Source organism: Mus caroli, unplaced genomic scaffold (assembly GCF_978045245.1).
Source record: "Mus caroli unplaced genomic scaffold, Mus_caroli_1 scaffold_13, whole genome shotgun sequence".
Lineage (NCBI taxonomy): Eukaryota > Metazoa > Chordata > Mammalia > Rodentia > Muridae > Mus > Mus caroli.
In genome coordinates this window covers 64,820,300-64,841,265 of record NW_028227268.1, presented here as the reverse complement: position 1 = coordinate 64,841,265, position 20,966 = coordinate 64,820,300, and the positions used below count along the sequence as shown (strand labels likewise).

The 20,966-nt window shown below is 45.5% G+C and overlaps 1 protein-coding gene and 1 long non-coding RNA gene across 2 annotated transcripts; both read right to left on the bottom strand.

Moving 5' to 3' along the window:
- Nucleotides 1–2,987: 2,987 nt before the first annotated feature.
- Nucleotides 2,988–5,989, bottom strand: Pgbd2 (piggyBac transposable element derived 2). Its single transcript, XM_085829288.1, is given in 7 exon segments — nucleotides 2,988–3,935; nucleotides 3,938–4,387; nucleotides 4,390–4,504; nucleotides 4,507–4,559; nucleotides 4,562–4,760; nucleotides 5,777–5,835; nucleotides 5,925–5,989. Coding segments are annotated over 7 exon segments (1,242 nt in total). The 5' UTR covers nucleotides 5,944–5,989; the 3' UTR covers nucleotides 2,988–3,588.
- Nucleotides 5,990–6,033: 44 nt separating this feature from the next.
- On the bottom strand, nucleotides 6,034–12,946 carry LOC147001513 (uncharacterized). Its single transcript, XR_015044867.1, has 3 exons — nucleotides 12,858–12,946; nucleotides 11,598–11,649; nucleotides 6,034–6,148 (listed from the first exon to the last, which is right to left on the bottom strand). It is a non-coding gene; the product is annotated as an uncharacterized LOC147001513 (long non-coding RNA).
- Nucleotides 12,947–20,966: the final 8,020 nt, after the last annotated feature.

Genomic DNA, 20,966 nt, shown 5'->3' with positions numbered 1-20,966 from the left:
ACTCTCAAATGTTGTACAAAACTCATTTCATAATTTCAGTAGCTTTTTCCTTTCTTGAGGTCCCAATACTGACTCTGCTTCATTTTCTTAATTTATTTCTAGACATAATTTCTTTCTTTCTTTCTTTCTTTCTTTCTTTCTTTCTTTCTTTCTTTCTTTCTTTCTTTTCTTTCTCTCTCTCTCTCTCTCTCTCTCTCTCTCTCTCTCTCCCTTCCTTCCTTCCTTCCTTCCTTCCTTCCTTCCTTCCTTCCTTCCTTCCTTCCTTCCTTCCCTCCCTCCCTCCCTCCCTCCCTGCTTGCTTTCTTTCTTTCTTTCTTTCTTTCTTTCTTTCTTTCTTTCTTTCTTTCTTTCAGATTTATTTATTATTATATGTAAGTACACTGTAGCTGTCTTCAGACACACCAGACAAGGGCGTCAGATCTCATTATGGGTGGTTGTGAGCCACCATGTGGTAGCTGGGATTTGAACTCAGGACCTTCGAAAGAGCAGCCAGTGCTCTTAGCTGCTGAGCCATCTCTCCAGCCCTAGACATAATTTCTTCAAACTTTCTTTGCAAGTCAAACATTAATATGAAACTACCATTGTGCAGTTATTACATTGTTCCAAAAATGAGAATGCACAGCCTGCACCTGGGCCACTAGGACTGTGCTGTGCCTCCCCCCGCCCCTCATGCCTCATAAGAACCATTATATCAAGGAACTTCTAGTTTCACAGAATTCACCAGAGCAGGAGAAAAAAAAATAGGAAAGTCAGATATAATAGAATAATTATGCACACCAAGGCCAATTGAAAAGTAGTCACACACAAATGAAATCTATACAACCATTGTCCAGTGCTAAGGTCAGGAGAAATGGGAACCAACTTTTTACAAATGAGCTGCCTGCGGGCTTCTGAGAGGTCACCATCCAGGCCTGCTGCGGGTAGCTCCTTATTTCTGATGGCAGGTCACCTGTAAGGATGTGTCTCCTATTTCTCAGGGTCCCAGGCACCATACATGTCATGGTATGCAGTCCCCAGAATTTAGGGATTCGGGGTCCTGGGATTCCAATGCTGAATTGGTGTGTGGATTCCATGAAGGGCACTGTATGGGCAGACAGCTACAAAAAAGCATCCCCAGCCTGTGTCTGAAAACAGCCTACAGAAAACCTAGGACAGAGATGGGGAGGAAGCAGGGAGGCATGTACCTGCTCCCCCTAGTGGTAGGATCGGCAACCTGCAGAAGGAACGCTCCGTGATCTTTCTGGGCTCTGCTCATTTTCATCTGGGAAAGCTGATATAAACAATTCCATTTACAGCTGGGTATCTTTCCACTCTTGTCTCTCAACAGCACACCTCCCCCAAGTATGGCTGATTAATCATCCCTTTCTCTGACCCCTGGTGGCAGGTGACCCGCGGAGCGTGGAGGAGGAGTGGCTGAATGGAGTCTGTTTAAACAAAACAAAAACCATTCTGGCCACATTTGAACAACAAAAGGCAAAGTTTAGTAAGAGTGACTCCTTAATACAAAGGTCCGTGCCACAAACCTGGCTACCTTGCAAAGAGATCATAATAATTATTGTTTCTTTATCAACCAAAAGCATGCATGTGTAAATGATCATGTCTTATAAGTATGCTTTGCAATTGGCTCATTTTTGGGTATTTATAAATAAGTATATATCAAGGCTGGAGAGGTGGCTCAGTGGTTAGGAGCACATACTAGTCTTCCTGAGGACCCAGAAAAAGTAGTTCATAACCAGCACCACAGAATCCAACGCTTTCTTTTGGCCTCCACAGGTATACACACACACACACACACACACACACACACACACACACACACAGAGAGAGAGAGAGAGAGAGAGAGAGAGAGAGAACTTAAAACATCATCATCATCATCATCAACAACAACAACAAAAACAGTTTGGCCCAGTAATATGGCTTAGAGGTTAAAGGTCTTGCCACACAAGTTTCCCAACCTGGGTTCAATCCTCAGAGCTCACATGACAGTGGATAAAAAGAATTGATTCCACAAAGTTGCTGTCTGCCCTCTACACTTGCCATGGCTTGCATGTGTCCACAGACACACTTCCCAACCCCCCCCAAAACCCCCACAAGTTAATAAAAAGTTATTTGTATAACCAGTTTAATATGTCCCTTACATTAAATCTTAATTTTAAACATATTTTGAGATGAGGGTGAATAAAGCAAGGCTGTATTTACAGACACAGTGAACAAGAGTGACGTGCCTTGTGCTTCTCCATTTGTATGGTTGGTGACTCTAGAGTCCTCTTTTGTGCCTTAATCTGCTTTTAAGAATATAACAGATATCCAGGCATGGTAGTACATGCCTTTCTTTAATCCCAACACTTGGGAGGCTGCTGTGGGAGGATCTCCATGATGCCCTGGCCAACCTGCTCAACATAGCAAGCTGAATCTGCCTGTGTCCTTGTGGTTTGAAATTCGGGCTGTGCATCCATGTTGTACTGCAGCATACCACGTTGGGGGCAGGGACAGTTTGGAAGAGATGGATTGTGATGTCGTCACAAGGGAAGTATCTTGTGAGGAGACACTTTACCCTACCTCCACCCGTGCCTACACATTTATAGGGAGGGTTTGAACAGTGGACTTTGAGGCCATCTTTACTTCTGCAGTGACTCTAAGACTCTGTTGGGAGGAGGTTCTATCTCTCTTCCACCCCATACACTTTATTGACTTTTATCACCATAGACTGAATCTCTGCTTTATCCTCTCAATATATCCTGATGGATTTTGAGCAGCCATTATTAGGTTGTCCAGAAAGGGAGAGCAGATTTCCATTTCCCCACGATGCTGTAAGAGCTCACCACCTTTTTTTTTTTTTTTTTTTTTTTTTTTTTTTTTTTTTTTTGGTTTTTCGAGACAGGGTTTTTCTGTATAGCCTTGGCTGTCCTGGAACTCACTTTGTAGACCAGGCTGGCCTCGAACTCAGAAATCCGCCTGCCTCTGCCTCCCAAGTGCTGGGATTAAAGGCGTGCGCCACCACGCCCGGTGTAGAGCTCACCACCTTTTGTGCCCATCACCCACTGCCTTTTACATAGCAAGTGCGGTCAGTAAAGAAGGGGTCAGCAACTGCTGCTCTTTGCCGTTCGTTGCCAGCAGACAGCATATCCCCACACCCCTACTATCATTTCTCATCTCCGTTTCCTTGGAGAACACTGCAGTTTTGGGCGAGTATGAGATAGCTAAGGTTCTGAAGCTTTCGTTAGATGCTAGGACATTTAACTTACAGTACAGATCATGCGTACAATGCAAAAATATCTCACTTTCCACTACTCATGAAAGGCGTTGGCTATCTTTACCCAGACTCAAGTACTTACTACAGGAAAATTTTATAAATTTAAATAAATAAGGGTATAAAATATAAGTCTACAAACATAGACGATTACTAACATATATACTAATTTACATGGCATGTAGGCATAATAGAATACAATGAAAAAGAAAACTGTGATGGGGCCTGGGAGAGAATACAAAACCAAGTCTTCAGTGATAGGTGTCAAAGTGCCACAAAGAAAACCCACAAGTGTTCCCGGTGATGTCACTATCGCCAGAAGAAGCAGGTCTCAGGCCTCACAGGATGTGGTACTCCCGGAAGCACTTGGCATGGATACCTTTCTGGCACTTCTCACAGCGGGTGTTCATCTGTGAGTGGCAGAGGGCACACAGGATCCTCTTGTCCTAATGGACAATCCAGTGTCCAATCATATCTAAGCGGCTCTCAGTTTCCACCCGCCAGCTCCGCCTCCCCTGTGAGGATGTGTCTGCATTGTTCTCCAGATGCGCCTGGGCCATGTGTCTGCGGAAGGCAAGCAGGTCCCCCTGCCTGTCCTGGCAGCACATCCTGTACAGTTGCTACACATTGTTGAGGGCTGCGTCGATGATGTAGCCAGTCAAGCTCAGGTACCACTTCTTGCCTGGATCTTCACCTTGTACTTGGCAATGTTCTGATCCATTCAGTCAACTCCTCTGGCCTTTTCCTGATAGAGCTTCACCAGGGATGGTTGGTGGACCCGTGCCTGAGCGTTGGCTGCTCCCGGGTGGTGGCTGGGCAGTCTGACTGGCTCTACGCCCACCGCGTTGGAGCAGATGTTTACCACGTGGCACACAATGATCTCCTGGCTTTCCTCCACTCTGTAGTGAAAAGAGAACTTTCTCGTTTTCCTCAGTTCTTTGGGATCCTTGAGGGGACAGCGCTCGATCCTGTACTCACAGACAGTCCCTGTGCCCTTCACCCCTTTTCCCCTCATATTGGACATCAGTTTGACACTTGTAAAGACCTTGTGGTACAGGAGGCAGCTATGCTCCTGAAGTGCATCTACAAATCTGACCACCATACTGGCCCCATCTAAGCCTCTGTCTGGCTTGGTGAAGGTTCAAACCACACCAGGTAGCCTCTGCAGGTCGGCCCACACCAGATCTTGTAGCCCAGCCCTACTGGCTTCCCTGAGTGCAGATGCTTGGACACCGCCCCCCCCCCCCCAAACCCCCTCCCCAGTGCTCAAAGTACTCACAGATAGATTCGCCAAAACTGTAGAACTCTCCAGGAGAGCATGCTTCTGGAAGTGACAGTTCATACGGACGAGGAGGGGCCTGAACTTGGCAAACCTATCGCTTTCATCATCGAGGCCACTGTTACCCATAAAACGCAGGTAGGAGAAGATCAGCTCAAACCTGTCCCTTCTGATAGCATCAGCCACAAGGCGATGATGAGAGTCATCAAAACATCCCAAAACATCAGCCTCCTTGGATAGAAGATGTACCCACTTAAAATCAAGATGCCCAAAACACACTTCAGTTCCTAAGTCATGAGATTTAGGGTGAGCATAACGGTTGGTTTCATGAACAATGTAACTGGTTGTCCCGTCACCAAAAAACAGTTCAAAGAGGCCCACAAGACTCAGCTCTTTGGTTTTGAGGTCCTCTATATGAGGATCTGAGACTTCCCAGCTAACCAAAGTCTGGATGGGTGTCTCTCTTGGTCCAAAGACACTGAGGCTTGCCTGCTACCTGCTGCTTTTTCTTGGCTGGCTGCAGCTCTGAGTCCTCCTCCTCCTCCTCCTCCTCCCCCTCCTCCTCCCCCTCCTCCTCCCCCCTCCCCCCCCCTCCTCTTCCTCCGGGTCTGAGTTCCCAGACACAACACAACTAATGCACGCAGCACCCATTCAGGCAGCTAGGCACCATTCTGCTCACTGTCTTCTCCCCCAGAATTCTCATTAGCAAAGTCCCCAGAGGCATTGTCAAGGGGTGCAAGGAAAATCTCCTCCCTGTTGCTGCCAAACTCGCCCTCCTCCAGAGCGCTCAGGACCTGGAGCAGTTTAGGGGACCTTACTGTCCAGTGTGCTCCTCTCCTGGCAGGGACAGCAATGACAGAACAGTCAGGGAGAGACCGCTCAGCTGGGAGAGTCTCAGGGTGTGGGCCCATCAGGTGTAGCATCACCAGTGTGAGTCTTTCACATACACAGAGCGGGGGTGGAATGCTCGTGGACCAGGGGGAAAGCACTTGGCCTCTTTGTCGTGAAAGATGAGGGAAGTTAAGCCTTGCTTGACATCAGTACTCACACTGGGGCCAGTGCCCACTTTCCTCCACCACCCTCCCCAGATGCCTCATCTCTTCTCTGCTCTCTCCCTTCCTCCTCTATGTTTTGTGAATAAACTGCTTAGTGAGGCCCGACAGGATGAAGGGATTAAGAAAAATCCCCAACTAGGGCTTTCAAGCATGGAATAAATGTTCCCATGAAGCATCGTGTCAGTCTCTTACCGTGAGTCTGCAGCCATGACAACCGGGGAAGATGAGGATGCTCTCCTCAGGGTCTAAGCCTGTAAGACCTTAAAAGTCAGTGTTTTAGTAATAAAAAGCAATAAGCTCTTTACCCCTTAAAGGGACATTTTTTTTGCTTAAGACTCACTAAGGAGAAGGAAATGCATGGGACACACACAAGAAACAGTATCAACGGACTCATCTCAGCGCAGGAACAAACACCCACCTGAATCAGTGTCGCTTGTTGGCACCGTTATGGACATTTGGGGTTAGAGAAGTCTTTGCTGGCAGGGAATGGGGACAGAGTCAGCCCTGTGCATTGTCCCTGGCTTCTGCCCACGAGGTAGCTGTAGAATATCTCATCTTCCTTAACTGTTGAAATAAAAATAAAACAATTCCAGGAGCCATAAACAGGGCTCGCTAAGTATAGGTTACACAGGCCTGGCAGCTTGAGTGCGGTCCCTGGAATGCAGGAGAAGGTGGAAGGAGAGAACTGGCTACACAAAGCTGTTGGGATGAAGGAGCAAAATCCCCTCTGATGTTCCATGACGAGGGAACTGTTCTGCCTCAGAACTGCCCAATCTGGCAACCACAGGCCACAGCGGCTGCTGGGCACTTGAAAAATGTCTGGAGAAGCTCTGAATTTAAATAGCCACATATGGTTAATGTATGAGACAATGAGGTTCTAAATATATTAAGACCTAATTGTGAGGGCTCAGCAGTTAAGAACAATCGTTGCTCCTCCAGAGGACCTGAGTTGGGTCCCAGTACCCATGTCAGGCAGCCCACAACTGCCTGTAACTTTAGCTCCAGGGAATCTGATGCCCCCTCTGGCTTCTGTAGCACTTTAGAACACACACTTTAAAAACTTTAAAAAACAAATCATGAAAAAGCCAACATTTTAAACTACTCACTTTTAAGTATTTTATTTTGTGAGGCAAAGCCTCATGTAATCTAAGGTTGAATTTGAGGTCACTTTGTAACTGAGAGGTGAACTTCTGATCCCCCTGCCTGTACCTCCCAGTGCTTGCCACACTGTTGTTTTTTTTTTAAAAATAAACTTTTTGTTTGTTTTTTATTTTTTTGAGACAAGGTCTGTCCACATAAGCCTGGCTGTCTTGGAATTCACAATGTAGACCAGACTGGTCTGGAACTCACAGTGAAATGCTTGTCTTTGCTTCCTGAGTGCTGGGATTAAAGGCTACCACACCGGGAAAAAATTTAAGCTTTTAAAGAATGAATGAAAACCAGTATAGGGAAGTTTTTCTTGAAGAATGTAAAATTAAGAAAAATTAAATGTAAGCTGGATGGGATGGTGTGTGCTTTTAATTTCAGCACTTAGGAGGCAGAGGCAGGTCGAACTTTATGAGTTCAAGGTCAGCCTGGTCTACAGAGTAAGTTCTAGGACAGCCAGGGCTACACAGAGAAACCCTGTCTTGAAAAACAAAACAACAAACAAACAAACAACCCCACCACCACCAAAAAAAGTTCTTGGCTTTCCTACAAATCAGCAGTAGGCAGCCTCTTAACCTCTAAGATATCCCCAATGATCCCCACCCTCCTGGGGTCCACACCTGGTGTGATCCTCTTCCTGTGAGCCGGGAGCACAGGGGACCTACTTCTGACAATCAGAATAGGGTCATTACAGTGATGTATCAACTCTGAGAAGAGCTACAGAGAAACTGGCCTTCTCTACTGCCTCTGTCTCTGCCACGGACCACCCCAGTCAGGTATGAAGGTCCCTGGAATGAGGGTCCTTGAAGCTAGGTGGGTAAGGATTTGGCGGTGACAAACAGAAACAAACAGAGGCAGTTTGAATCTGAGTGTATTCTGCAGCTCTCAAGCAGGGGATTTTATACATTTAAAAACAAACAAACAAAAAAAACAAACCAAACATTCTATCTCTTAGCAACTATATCCAGTGAAACAAACATGGATACCAACAAAAATCATTTGGCAGAGTAAAGCACAAAAATCATCCAAGCATTACAACTCTGAAACTATGCATTCAGTGACTCACAAACAGAACAGGTAACATCATTATAAATCATCAAAATATAACTATTCTGAAAGGATGCATTCAGTGGGGGCTGTCGTCCAAGGCCAGTGGAGATTTCCAGGAGCAGGTTAATAAATCTTTAAAGGTCAGTGCTCTTAACCGCTGAAATAACGCTCCAGTCCCATGGTCAATTATTATTTAACATCTAGTGCCTGATTTTTAAAAAAATAATCTTCAATGTATAAATTTAAACTATTTTAATTCTTTCTAATTAAGGCTTTCTTTACCATATACCAAAATTCACCTCCGATTACAGAAGAATCAAGAGTATGCAGGAGGAAAAAAATCCCAGCGACTATTAAGAAACACCATTACCACCACAATAGGAAAATGGACAAAAAGATTTATGGGGACAAAAGAAACATAAGTGTGAAAACATCTAATTTCCCCACCACTCAGAAAATGAAAATGAAAACCAGAAGCTATCATTTCACGGGTAGAAAAATCTGGAAAAATAAATAGAAAAGGCAAAGGCAGCCACGACCAGGACCGGAAGCGGACAGTGAGAAGCTGAGGTAAGAGGTGGCAAGGCCACTGAAGAGTGTGCAGGCTGTGCCTGCAAACTGAACATTGTACACAGGCCTGAGCCACGTGTTTAAGGCTGGGGTTTCCAACCTGGCTTAGGAGACAGACAAGTCTTTGAGTGTGTTGGGGGCGGGTCCTGAGTTGTGGGAGCCAGGAAACTGTATTGTTGATTCCAGGGTGCCAGCATATCCTACACTAACCACTAGAGGGCAGTAACACGCTAACGACAGCTGTGCAGATCCAGAGGTTTCTCTCCCTCATCAGCCAGCCTTCTTTAGAGACTCCTGACCTAGAAGGGAGAACACCTCTATGCTCAGAAACACTCATGTCAGTAACAGGAAGCCAGGAGCCCCAATGGCTCACAGAATGGATGTAATGGATACAATAGCCCCATAAGTCACTAATGATTCCAAAAATACACCATAGAGGGATGTGATATAATCCTAGCACTTGGGAGGCTGAGGCAGGAGGATCATCCTGAGTTCAAGGCTAGCTTGGGGTACATAGTAAGTTCAAAAAACAAAAAGCAAACAACAAACAACCTGTTTCCTTTCATAAGGACCAAACATTAAACAAAATCAGAATCACATTCCCTGGAAATACACACAGATCCACAGTGAAACTATCATGAAAATGATTAGACAGAACTTCAGAACAGAGCCTCTAAGAGATAGGTGCAATTATGGCAGCTCCGTGGGCACTAGTCTTTGGATCAGGATCAGGTTCTTCTGAAAGGACATTTCCTTAGGGGGTAGGAGGGGACACACGCCCACTGTACACCTGTGGCAGGCAGGTCAACTTTGGGGACACAGCTCTGTCCTCCTTCCATGTGGATCCTGGGTTTCAGTCTTGATGGCAAGTGCTGTCTGTCACCGAGCCACCTCAATGGCACAGAAGTTCTATTTATGTTCTGGGACCCTTTCGACTGTTCCTGCTTCGTATTCAGTCATGCACTTCTTATACAGGGCCCAGCACAGGGACACCTACGAAGAAACCTGTGTGACCACACTGAGTCAACTACTGCCCAGTGGGAAAACTGCTTCCTTATACAACAGGGGGAAAGGCACACCAGCCCACTGAGAGATTTCTCAGAGGTAGAAGATGACAAACATTTAAAGAGTCATCTCCTTGCTTGACAGTCTATAGCCTCTGAAGAGGAAATCTCCTTAAAGTGCACAGGAGAGTATATGCCTGAGTTACTGGAAGTCCTACTAGATAGCGTTCTGACAGACTCCTGCCTCTGCTGCTGCCTCTGCTTCACCTGACCTTACCCTCAGACTTCCTCAGGGCTTGTGGAAAGGCCCTCATGTGACTAAAGCACTCACACCGGTCCCTACTGGCCTCTGCTAATCTGAGTATGTTGGTGGGGCTCAGGCCTCTCCTGTATTCACTTTCCTAAGCAAGTGTCAGGTCTGTAAGAAAGACCTTGGTCTTTCAACTTTGCTCCCTGTGCCTCTGCATTCAGCCTGGTGACAATGTGGAATATGGAGCCACCAGTGAGAAGCTGTGCAACGTTGACACGTCCTTTACTTTATCTGGGCAAATGGGATCACTTTGGTCCCCAATCTCACTGGGCTTTGGAAACAGGGAGTCTATTTCTAATGAAGGACATTGGGCCTGGCTTCCCATGTAGGCGACTGCTTTAGTTTTCAATGCCTTCCTTGTGATGGGAGAAGTCAGATGTGCTCTAAATGCTGAGTTTGCCTCAACTCTTTGGCATCACACCCCGAGGCAGACCTAAGGTTCTTTATAATCTCAGAAGGCACAGGTTTGCTTTGAGACACTAGTTGATGAAGAGATGCTTTGGGATGCGTTTGGTAAATGTTAGACATCTGGCCCTCTCCCCACTTCTGTTCACACTTGGGACAAAGAGTGTGTGTGCCTTCTATTCATTGGCTCATGTCTTTTCCTTTGCTGTGCCCAAGGCGGGCCTCATTCACTTACTAACATGCCGCTCAACAAGCCCCAACCGGCCACTCTGTCACATCCTATCTGAGACACCTGCCCAGGCACAGTTGAATTGGGAGAGGGAGAGAGAGAGAGAGAGAGAGAGAGAGAGAGAGAGAGAGAGAGAGAGAGAGAGAGAGAGAGAGAGAGACTCTGTGAGTCTGGCAGTGACACTTGGCCTGGCCTTATAAATGTGTTTGTTCGAGAAGGATTTTGGACAATGTCACAAAAGGTTGTCCCGGATGGACGCCCAGAGTGAATGGGAAGAGTGCCTTAAAAGGCTTGTGGTGTTGGTGGGGATGGAAGGGACAGGTCAAATCCTGCAAAGTGAAGGTCACAGCACGAAGGGGCAGGAGAAGATGGCAAGCAAGGAAGAGGACAGACCGGTTTCAAGACCTAGGAGCCATGCTGAATGAGCAAGGCTTGAAACTTGCAGCCTCCAGGACCTCTCTGGAGACTCCTGAGGAAAGGGGAACCAGCAACTGTGCTATTTAATGCGTAAACATCTCCAAGGAGATGGGGCATCTCAACATAATAAGATCTACAACAAAGAATCCTTAGGAGGAGTCGGGATCTAGACAAGGCCTCTACAAGTCTGCTACTCTGTTACATAAGATGGTAATTTAGTGGAGGCCTTGAAGTAAACTAGTTTTGCAATTTTTTCTTTAAATTCGAAAATAAACTGGGCGGTGGTGGCGCACGCCTTTAATCCCAGCTTCAGGAGGCAGAAGCAGGTGAATCTGAGTTCGAGGCCAGCCTGGTCTACAGAGTGAGTTCCAGGACAGCCAGGGCTACACAGAGGAACCCTGTCTCGAAAAACAAACAAAACAAACAAAACAAACAAACAAACAAACACCAAAAGCAAAAAAACCAGACCAAACAAATAAAACAAAAATGTGAAAATAATTTAAAATGTTACTTTAGGTTAGGGCTGGGACTATAGATTAAGTGGTAGAATGTCTGTCCATGGTGTACAAAGCCTTGTGTTCCAGTCCCCATACTGAGTAAGCCAGGCTTGGAGGCAAATGTCTGTAATCCCAGAATTTAGAAGGTGGGAGTAGAAGGATCAGAAGTTCAAGGTCACTCTCTGCCAGATTGGTGCCCTCATAAACACGAGTCACGTGCAGCCCATCAAGCTGACTAAGGTAACCAAGGTGTTGGGCAGGGACAGTGCAAGTGGAATTTATGGATGACATCAGCCTCTCTGTCGGAAACATCAAAGGCCCCATTGGAGACTGAGATGAGTTCACCCTATTGGAGTCAGGAAGAGAACTCAGAGGTAGCGCTCACCTTGGTGCTGGGTCCTGGATATCCACCACTTAGCCCATGGGATGACCTACAACTGTTAAATAAAGCATTTGTATTAACTTTTTTTTTTTTTTAAAGGAATTTAAGGTCACCCTGAGCTACATAATGAGTCTGAGGCCAGCCTGGGATCCACACACAGAAAAATAACAAAAAAATACTTTTAAATTATTTTATACCATTAATTATAATTTTCATTATCAATTACATTTTATGCATAAAAATATGACCGAATTGAAAAATATGACAGAGTTAAAAATATTACAGAAAAACAAAAGTGTAAAACCCTAGCAGAAGTACCAGGGCTTCAAATATGGCTATTATAAGTATTCAGAAGTTCACTGAGATGTGTAGACTTTAGAACTGGACTAGTGTTTGTTGAGTGGCTACCTTAACCTGGCTGTGTGATTTTGTGTGTGTGTGTTTATTACATTAAAGGGATTTTATTTATAAAAGAGTATTTTATAGATACAAATGTCTCAACCCTAAGCCATGTTCAAGAGGGCTCAAGAGCGCTTCGGTTGACATAAGAACTTTCCCTTTTTTAAAAAGTTCTGTATCAAAGAAAATAATTGGTACCTCCAGTCCTTAGGAGGACTAGGCTGGAGAACTGAGGAGAGTTCCAGGACAGTCTGGACTCATAAGTGATGCTCAATCTCAAGACAATAACAACAAAACAAGGAGGTGTCGGAGAAAGCTAAGACCATCAGCTAATAAACCAAGCCCGATGTGCCTGGTCTCGCCCTTAGGGAACGAAATTTAAGACCTGCTCTCCATTCATCACCCTGGCCAAAGCTCCATCCTCCTTTCAGACCCAGACCCATCCCTACCCCGCCCACTTCAGACAGTACACCAGCCTGATCCCGCCAAACTGCCACACCCCTAACCAAGTCAAAACACTCCTGGCCCCGCCCACAAACCAATTCATCCCAGTCAGACTCCGCCCCGAGTCAGGCGTCTCCACCCCACCTCAGCCAGCCCCGCCCATACCACCTCTGCTTGATTGTTCAGACTCAGTGGCCCCACCATAGACCTCACCGTCAACCTCACCGTCAACCTCGCTCCTCCCCCGCCCAGTTGGCCCCGCCCGGTCCTCGCAGTGTCCCCTGGTGACATACGGAGATCATCGTTTGCTGGTCCATTGTCCTGGTCCGGGTCCTGTCAGTCCACCATCCACGCACAAGCAATGACCACAAACGATATGGACGCTACTAGGGAACACTTAAGGCCCCGCTGCTGCCATACCAAAGTCAGAAGCGTGCCTGGAGAGACAACCGGGCGACGCCCACCTGGGCAGCTCAGACCTTAGCGCTGTAGAGGCATCAACCTCAGGGCCTGCCTCTACGCCACGCCCTGACTAGGCCACGCCCCCAGGTAGCCTCGCCCCCTACCCTAGAGATCACGGATCACTGAGAACACAGGCCTCACCTGAATTTTTGATCTTAGCCATTCTGACTGGTGTGAGGTGGAATCTCAGGGTTGTTTTGATTTGCATTTCCCTGATGATTAAGGATGTTGAACAAAATGTTCAGGTGCTTCTCAGCCATTCGGTATACCTCAGTTGAGAATTCTTTGTTTAGCTCTGTACCCCATTTTTTAATATGGTTATTTGATTTTCTGGCGTCCATCTTCTTGAGTTCTTTATATATATTGAATATTAGTCCCCTATCTGATTTAGGATTGGTAAAGATCCTTTTCCAATCTGTTGGTGGCCTTTTTGTCTTATTGACAGTGTCTTTTGCCTTATAGAAGCTTTGCAATTTTATGAGGTCCCATTTGTCAATTCTTGATCTTACAGCACAAGTCATTGCTGTTCTATTCAGGAATTTCCCCCCTGTGCCCATATCTTCCAGGCTTTCCCCCACTTTCTCCTCTATAAGTTTCAGTGTCTCTGGTTTTATGTGGAGTTCCTTGATCCACTTAGACTTGACCTTAGTACAAGGAGATAGGAATGGATCAATTCGCATTCTTCTACATGATAACCGCCAGTTGTACCAGCACCATTTGTTGAAAATGCTGTCTTTTTTCCACTGGATGGTTTTAGCTCCCTTTGTCAAAGATCAAGTGACCATAGGTGTGTGGGTTCATTGAAAAAGAGGGACACTCCTCCATTGTTGATGGGATTGCAAGCTGGTACAACCACTTTGGAAATCAGTCTGGTGGTTCCTCAGGAAATTAGACATAGTACTACTGGAAGATCCAGCAATTCCTCTCCTAGGCATATACCCAGAAGGTGTTCCAACTTGTAATAAGGACATATGCTCCACTATGTTCATAGCAGCCTTATTTATAATAGCCAAAAGCTGGAAAGAACCCAGATGTCCCTCAACAGAGGAATGGGTACAGAAAATGTGGTACATTTACACAATGGAGTACTACTCAGCAATTAGAAACAATGAATTCATGAAATTCTTAGGCAAATGGATACATCTGGAGGATATCATCCTGAGTGAGGTAACCCAATCACAAAAGAAGTCATTAGATATGCACTCACTGATAAGTGAATATTAGCCCAGAAACTTAGAATATCCAAGATACAATTGGCAAAACACATGAAACTCAAGAAGAAGGAATACCAAAGTATGGATACTTAGCTACTTCTTAGAATGGAGAACAAAATACCCATGGAAGGAGTTACAGAGACAAAGTTCAGAGCTGAGACGGAAGGAAAGACCATCAAGAGACCACCCCACCCGGAGATCCATCCCATATACAACCACCAAAGCCAGACACTATTGCATATGCCAGCAAGATTTTGCTGACAGGACAATGATATAGCTATCTCTTGTGAGGCTATGCCAATGCCTGGCAAATACAGAAGTGGATGCTCACTGTCATCTATTGGATGGAACACAGGGCCCCTAATGAAGGAGCTAGAGAAAGTACCCAGGGAGCTAAAGGGGTCTGCAACCCTATAGGGGGAACAACACTATGAACTACCCAGTACCCCTCCCCCCCAGAGCAGTGTCTCTAGCTGCATATGTAGCAGAGGATGTTCCCTGGGTTGACAGAAAAAATGCAGTGAGAGTTAGTTTCAGACAGCTGTGAGGCCCCATATTTCATCTGGCGACTTGGTTGGCTTGTTTAAAATACTGTGGTCATGTAGGATGCGGAGCACCCCACGATTCTAAGGCCTATAGTTATAGTAAGAAAATGTGTCCTTGTCCTTGAAAATCAAAAGTCCAACCTCAGCCCCTGCTGCATCGGAGTAGCTGCTCTGGTAAGGACTTTATCCCACTGAATCCTACTTCTCACCCATGAGATATATAGAAGAGGACCTCAGAACTTTGTCTAAAGTTTTGGTTTAGACTCCAAACCAAAAAACCAAAAGAGGATCCAGCCTATATTAACATGAATAAGAGGGCCAATGGTGATGGCTTGGTGTTGCATAACTAGAGTTTAGGGGACAAAAACCTGAGTTCTGTAGTCTTGACTGGTTAAGCTTAGCCACTTACCCCCATAAACCAACTAAAGACAACTAAATGCTATAATGTCGGAAGGCCGAGGGACGTGATTTCTCCAATAGAGCTACATTTGGCAGTGGGACAGACACAGGGTTCAGTGACCCTGAGTCCATTTTAAGTTTTTGATTTTAATTTAAAAAATTTTTATTTTGTGTACATCACTCTTTTCCTTACATGTATGTATGTATGTATGTATGTATGTATGTATGTATGTATATGAACCACACTGGTGGTTAACCCCCCACCCCCAAATTACCAATTTGCTCACAACACAGTATCACTGCCCAATTGCTCCTCAACTGTTCATTTTTTATTGTGCGGGGCCTCAGCCCTTCCAACAGGATCTAGGGCACCTGGGCTCCTCTCCAAGGGACTGCATTTCCCTCTAAGCTGACTCCCTCTCCTGAAGGTGAGAGTCTCTCTCTCCACTCCTCCCTATAGTCCTCCTTCTCTGACTCTCCTTCAACTGCGTTTCCTCCCTGCCATATTTCCTGTTGTGGGCAAGGGTAGTTTGGATTTGGCGACAAGGCAGGAGAACAAGCAAAGGTAGGATTGCCGAGGAGAAAGCCGGAAGCTGCCTCGTACTCTGAATACCAGTGAGACCAGGGCTGGGGTGGGGGTTGGGGGCAGGGAATTTGTATGTATGTATGTAGTACATATGGATGTATATATGACGTGAAGGCAAAAGTAAAAGGGTGACAGTGGGGACTAATGGGAAGGGGAGGAGTGAGAAACAGCATAGTAGGGGTTCTGGGAAGGACACTACATGCTTGTATGGAAAATCCAAATCCTAAAAATTCAAAAGATAACAAAGTATTGGTGAAGATATGAAGAAAAAAGAACCTTTACAGTGGTTGGTGAGACTGTGAATTAGAAGTCATTGTGGAAATGATATGGAGGGCGCCTTCAAAGATTAAAAATATGACTAGCATACGATCCAGCACAAATCGGAAGGAAATGAGCTCTGTGTATAGGAGCGCATCTGCACGACCATGCTCAGTACAGTGTTATCCTTGAAGCCAAGAAATGGGAACGGTCAGCATCCATCAACCAACCAAGAGTTAAGGAAAATGTGGCACACAGGGGCCAGGAGATGGCTCAGTCGTAAGAGTACTTGTTCTGGAGTTATGCAGAGTAGAGTCATTCCTAGGACACCTGTATCTTCAGCTCCCAGGGGAGTGGAAGACTGGGGGTGTGCCAGGGCTTGCTGGCTTACAGCCTATCAAAGATGTGAGTCCAGTTCAGGGCCTGCCTTATAGGAACACTCAGACCATGATCGAAGAGGGCTCTGATGTGCTCTTCCAGCCTCCACGTGTTGGGGGCACCTGCACGAAAGCATTCATATGCACACACACTTTAAAAGAAGAGGGCCGGGCAGTGGTGGCGCACGCCTTTAATCTCAGCACTTGGGAAGCAGAGGCAGGTGGATTTCTGAGTTTGAGGCCAGCCTGATCTACAGAGTGAGTTCCAGGACAGCCAGAGCTACACAGAGAAACCCTGTTTCTAAAAACCAAGAGAGAGAGAGAGAGAGAGAGAGAGAGAGAGAGAGAGAGAGAGAGAGAGAGAGAGAGAGAGAGAGAGAGAGAGAGAGAGAGAGAATGTGTGGTATATATACACGATGGTGTGCAATTCAGCGTCTTAAAGACTGAAATTGTCAATTGTGTCAAAATGGATGGACCCAGAGGATAGACTACCAAGAGAAGTGAGCCAGGCACAGAAAGATAGACACTTCACAGTGCCACTTGCATGAAGAATCTTTAAAAGGCTGAACTCATAAACGTGGAGTCAAATGTTGGTTGCCACGGATGGAGATGTGTGGAGGCCTGATCGCCTGAGGAGGGATTGGTCAAGGGGTGGAAGGCTTCAGACAAGATAGACATGACATGTTCTGACCTATTGTACAGTCTGGTGGCTTCAGTCTATTATGTATATGGTGCACTTAAAATTTGCTAGGAGAACATCTTAGTCTGCTTTGTTTCTGTCCGCATTACCACATAGTGGGTAAATAGTGATGAAATCGAGTCTGTTAGGGCCCACAGTTCTAGCTCCAGGCTGAGGATGCCTCATCTGGTGATGGCAAGACTAAGCTTTCCATGGTGAGAGTCAGGGAATGCACAAGAGATCCAGCCGGACTGGCTTTGATGTCAGACACTCTCCTGAGGATCCATTTACTCATTAATCAGCTAATTGCACGAATGGATATTACTTAGGGCCAAACCCTAATCACCTCTTAGAAGCTCACTTTGTCTCCTTTAATATCCAGTAATGATGGTGAGATTTTAGAGCTTCTGGGGTGACTCATTCAAACACAAGCGGAGGACAGAACTTAAATGTTCCTGACACAAAAACCTGATTCATGGACAGATGTGTATGGTGATTGATTTAACACCCAAAGATGGTGATAGCATCAAGTCAGCCTTACCCAGCCTTTGAACATGGCCCAAATACAAACCTTTAAAGCATTGGGAGGTAAGCTTTTTTAAAAAGTGAATTTGAAAAGAACTCACTTGTATGGTACTCAAGCAAAATCCTTGTAGATAGATGATCACGTTGCAATGTTAAAAGTCCAGACGCCCCTCAGTTAATTCATGACATATCTACATATCTGAAAGATGCAGTTAGTATGTGAAATTTTGTCACCAGAACTTTAAAAAAGCTAAATTACTAAGTCAAATGTACTCCCTAACTAGGGAGCTATGATGGTTGATGACTCATGACCTTACTCCTTATGACCCAGCCTGGTTTTGTTTTGTTTTGAAAATTTATTTATTTTATGTATATGAGTACAGTGGTACTGTCTTCAGACACACCAGAAGAGGTCATCAGATCCCATTACAGATGGTTGTGAGCCACCATGTGGTTGCTGGGAATTGAACTCAGGATCTCTGGAAGAGCAGTCAGCCCTCTAAACTGCTGAGCCATCTCTCCTGCCTGTTTTTGCATAGCAGCTAGGACCACCAGCCAGGAGTGACTACTGCCCACAGTGGGTTAGCCTCTCCACGTCAATCAAGAAAATGTTGCACAGGCTTGCCCATGGACCAATTCAGAACATTTTCCCCAGTTGAAACTATCTCTCAAAATTACTGTAGGGGCTGTAGAGCTGGCTCAGCAGTTAAGAGCAACTGTTGCTCTTGCAGAGACCCAGGTTCTAGTCCCGGAGGCAGCTCATAACCATCTAGAAGTCCAGGGGATAGCCTCTTCTGACCTCCCCAGGCACTGGGCACAGATATATATCAGGCAAAACATTTATACACAGAAAATAAATCAAGATGACTCTAGCTTTTATCAAGTTGACATGAAACTAGCCAGCACATCTCTTGTGCACAAGCCTCCTCCACATGAATATGCATAAATAAAATATTTCAAAAGCAAATTTTATATGTGTATATGTCCATGCAAATGTGTACATTCAATTGAATAAATATGAACTTTAGAGGATTTATCAAAAAAATCATACTGTACCCATGAAAGTTAATTGAAAATAAACAAGGATATAAATCAATAAAGTTATGTAATGTTTAGCTGCAAAACACCCTCATGGGATGCAGAGTTCTGCTTTCTTTGAGACTGTCATGATTGGCTGCTGTTTAGAAAGTATATTCCTCTTCTCATAAGTTCCTGGTTGACTGTTGACTGCCTTCATTATCATAGACTGTAAACACCAATTAAAAGTTTCCCATAAAACCCCCAGGGAGGATCCCAAGGGGCGTGGGTTAATGAGGTCTTGTTCTAAGGCTCCCTCTGCCCCTGCCAAATGCTCCGGGTTCCCAGAAAACCAAGCTGAGCTCCACAGCCCCACCCATTTGTAAGAGCCAGCAAGTGGCAAGAGGCCAGGATACGCTTGTGGGAAGCTGGTCATTTTTTTAGCTGCATAAATGGGTCTCCTTTGGCATGGAAACTAGATCCCCCCAATCCCTCATCTGTCCAGGTGCCTAAGGGTCTTTCCTAAGGTGGCTGCACTTTATTATTTAATACCTGAGTTGGGTTTTACTTGAATTCAGTGAGATAATGCTTTCAATAGAGCAGGAAGATCCCCTGAAGGGGCCCAGAAAGTAATGAGTCCCTTGGTGCTAAATCAACAATCATTCTCACTTGTCAATGAGGCCAGAGGGTAATTAACCCCAGAGGCAAAGACTCACTCAAGTGATCCCACTAGGACTGATCACAGGTGGTAGTTTTTCTATTAGTGGACACACAATTATCAGGCTTGCCATAGTACTAGTGGTAATTCACTCATGGCTTCTGTTCAAACCTACCTTCTGTTTCTATGCTAATTTCAGGCAATCCGCCTGAAGAAACTGGGACTTGCTGTCTTCATCCCTTTCCCACTTCAGAGATGAAGCAAGTTGGTGCAAATGTTTTCAGCCATGTCTTTGACAACCTTTGGTGGCACAAGATTCCATAAGGGAGGTAGTAGTCTCCAGGTTACATACACACAGACAGGCTTTGCCTTGAGTGAGGAAAGCCTTGTATTTCAACAGCACACTGGACCACAGGCCAGTTGTAATAGCCGTGTGTGCCAACCACCACCGCCATGTGTGGCAGGACTGAGATGGCTTCTTTTGCTTCCCTTTAAACTTGAGTTGCCACGCTTTCAGGGAGCCAGAGCTCTGAATGCTAAGGCCAGGAAGGGAGCTGGTTTTTGCCTCCTTTTTTTTTTATCAAACATGTAAAGAATGAGCTGGGGTGGAAGCAGAGGCGAAGCAGGATTGTTTTTACCAGGCACTGTCCCTCCAAGTGGTGGGGGGTGGGGGATGGGAAGAATTTGCCCAAATTTTTTCCAAGACTAATTTGAAGGGAGTTTCTGGATGAGACTGGGTTTAGGCATGAAAATGATCATGGCTTTGTTGTGTAGCAGTCTCCTCAAAACTGAAGCATTCTACCCAGAAAGGAGCTTCTTAAGGCTAGGGAAGTTCTAAAGAGAGAACCACTGAGACTTGAGGAGTAAACAACTCACAAGTCTCAGGAAATCCCTGAAGGTGATGATATTCATGAGTCCCAGGACTCATGAATCCTCAGGAGGATTGCTGTAGAGCAGAGACTCTCCCACCTTGTTAGGCTGCCTTCAAGTCCTGCAGAGAGCACCAGGGTTTATGAGTAGTCATGCATGTTGGGTGCGGGGGTGGGGGGTGGGGGGGCTTTCAGTAATGCAACTGTCTTTGAGTCATCTACACTCTTGTAAGTAACCCCTCACCCATCCTCCTGCTGATAACCCCAGTAAACACACTGGTTCATCAAGTTGGACTTTGGTTGATATTGCTATTTTGATTTGTTGTTGGAGTAAGTGTTCATTCACATCTCCACAGGAATAGTGTCACAGAGCAATCTTGTTGAAGATGGTATCTGTTTTGTAAGGGTGATGTAACCAATGGATGTGAATTCGGTAGCTTAAAAGAAAGAAGATTTGAAACAATTCGCAGTACTATCCATCAGAAGTCCAACAGTAGGCTAGAGTCAGAGAGTGTCGATTGGCTGTGTTCTGTTTTACTGGAGACCCTAGGACACAGCACACTTCCTTGCCTTGTGTTAACAGCTACCCTTACCCATCAGGCTCCTACTTGGTTCATCCTCCACCTGCAAAGCCAGCCGTGTGGGGCTGAGTCACTGTTACACCCCCGTGCCAGGTGCTCTTCTGTTTCCTTCCACTTGTGAGGACCCAGTGATTACAACTGGCACAACCCATGGCTTTGCACACCATATCTTTAAGTTCTACTGATAAGAAGCCTCTTTCTTTGTGTAACCTTAATCCTCCTTAGCGTATTATGAAACACAGTCACAGGTTCTGGGGATTAGAATGAGGACATGTTTGGGGAGCCATTATTCTGGCCATCACAGGTGCCACAGTGTGTCAGTGGCCTTGGGACCAGTTAGAATTTTTAACTATGGATTT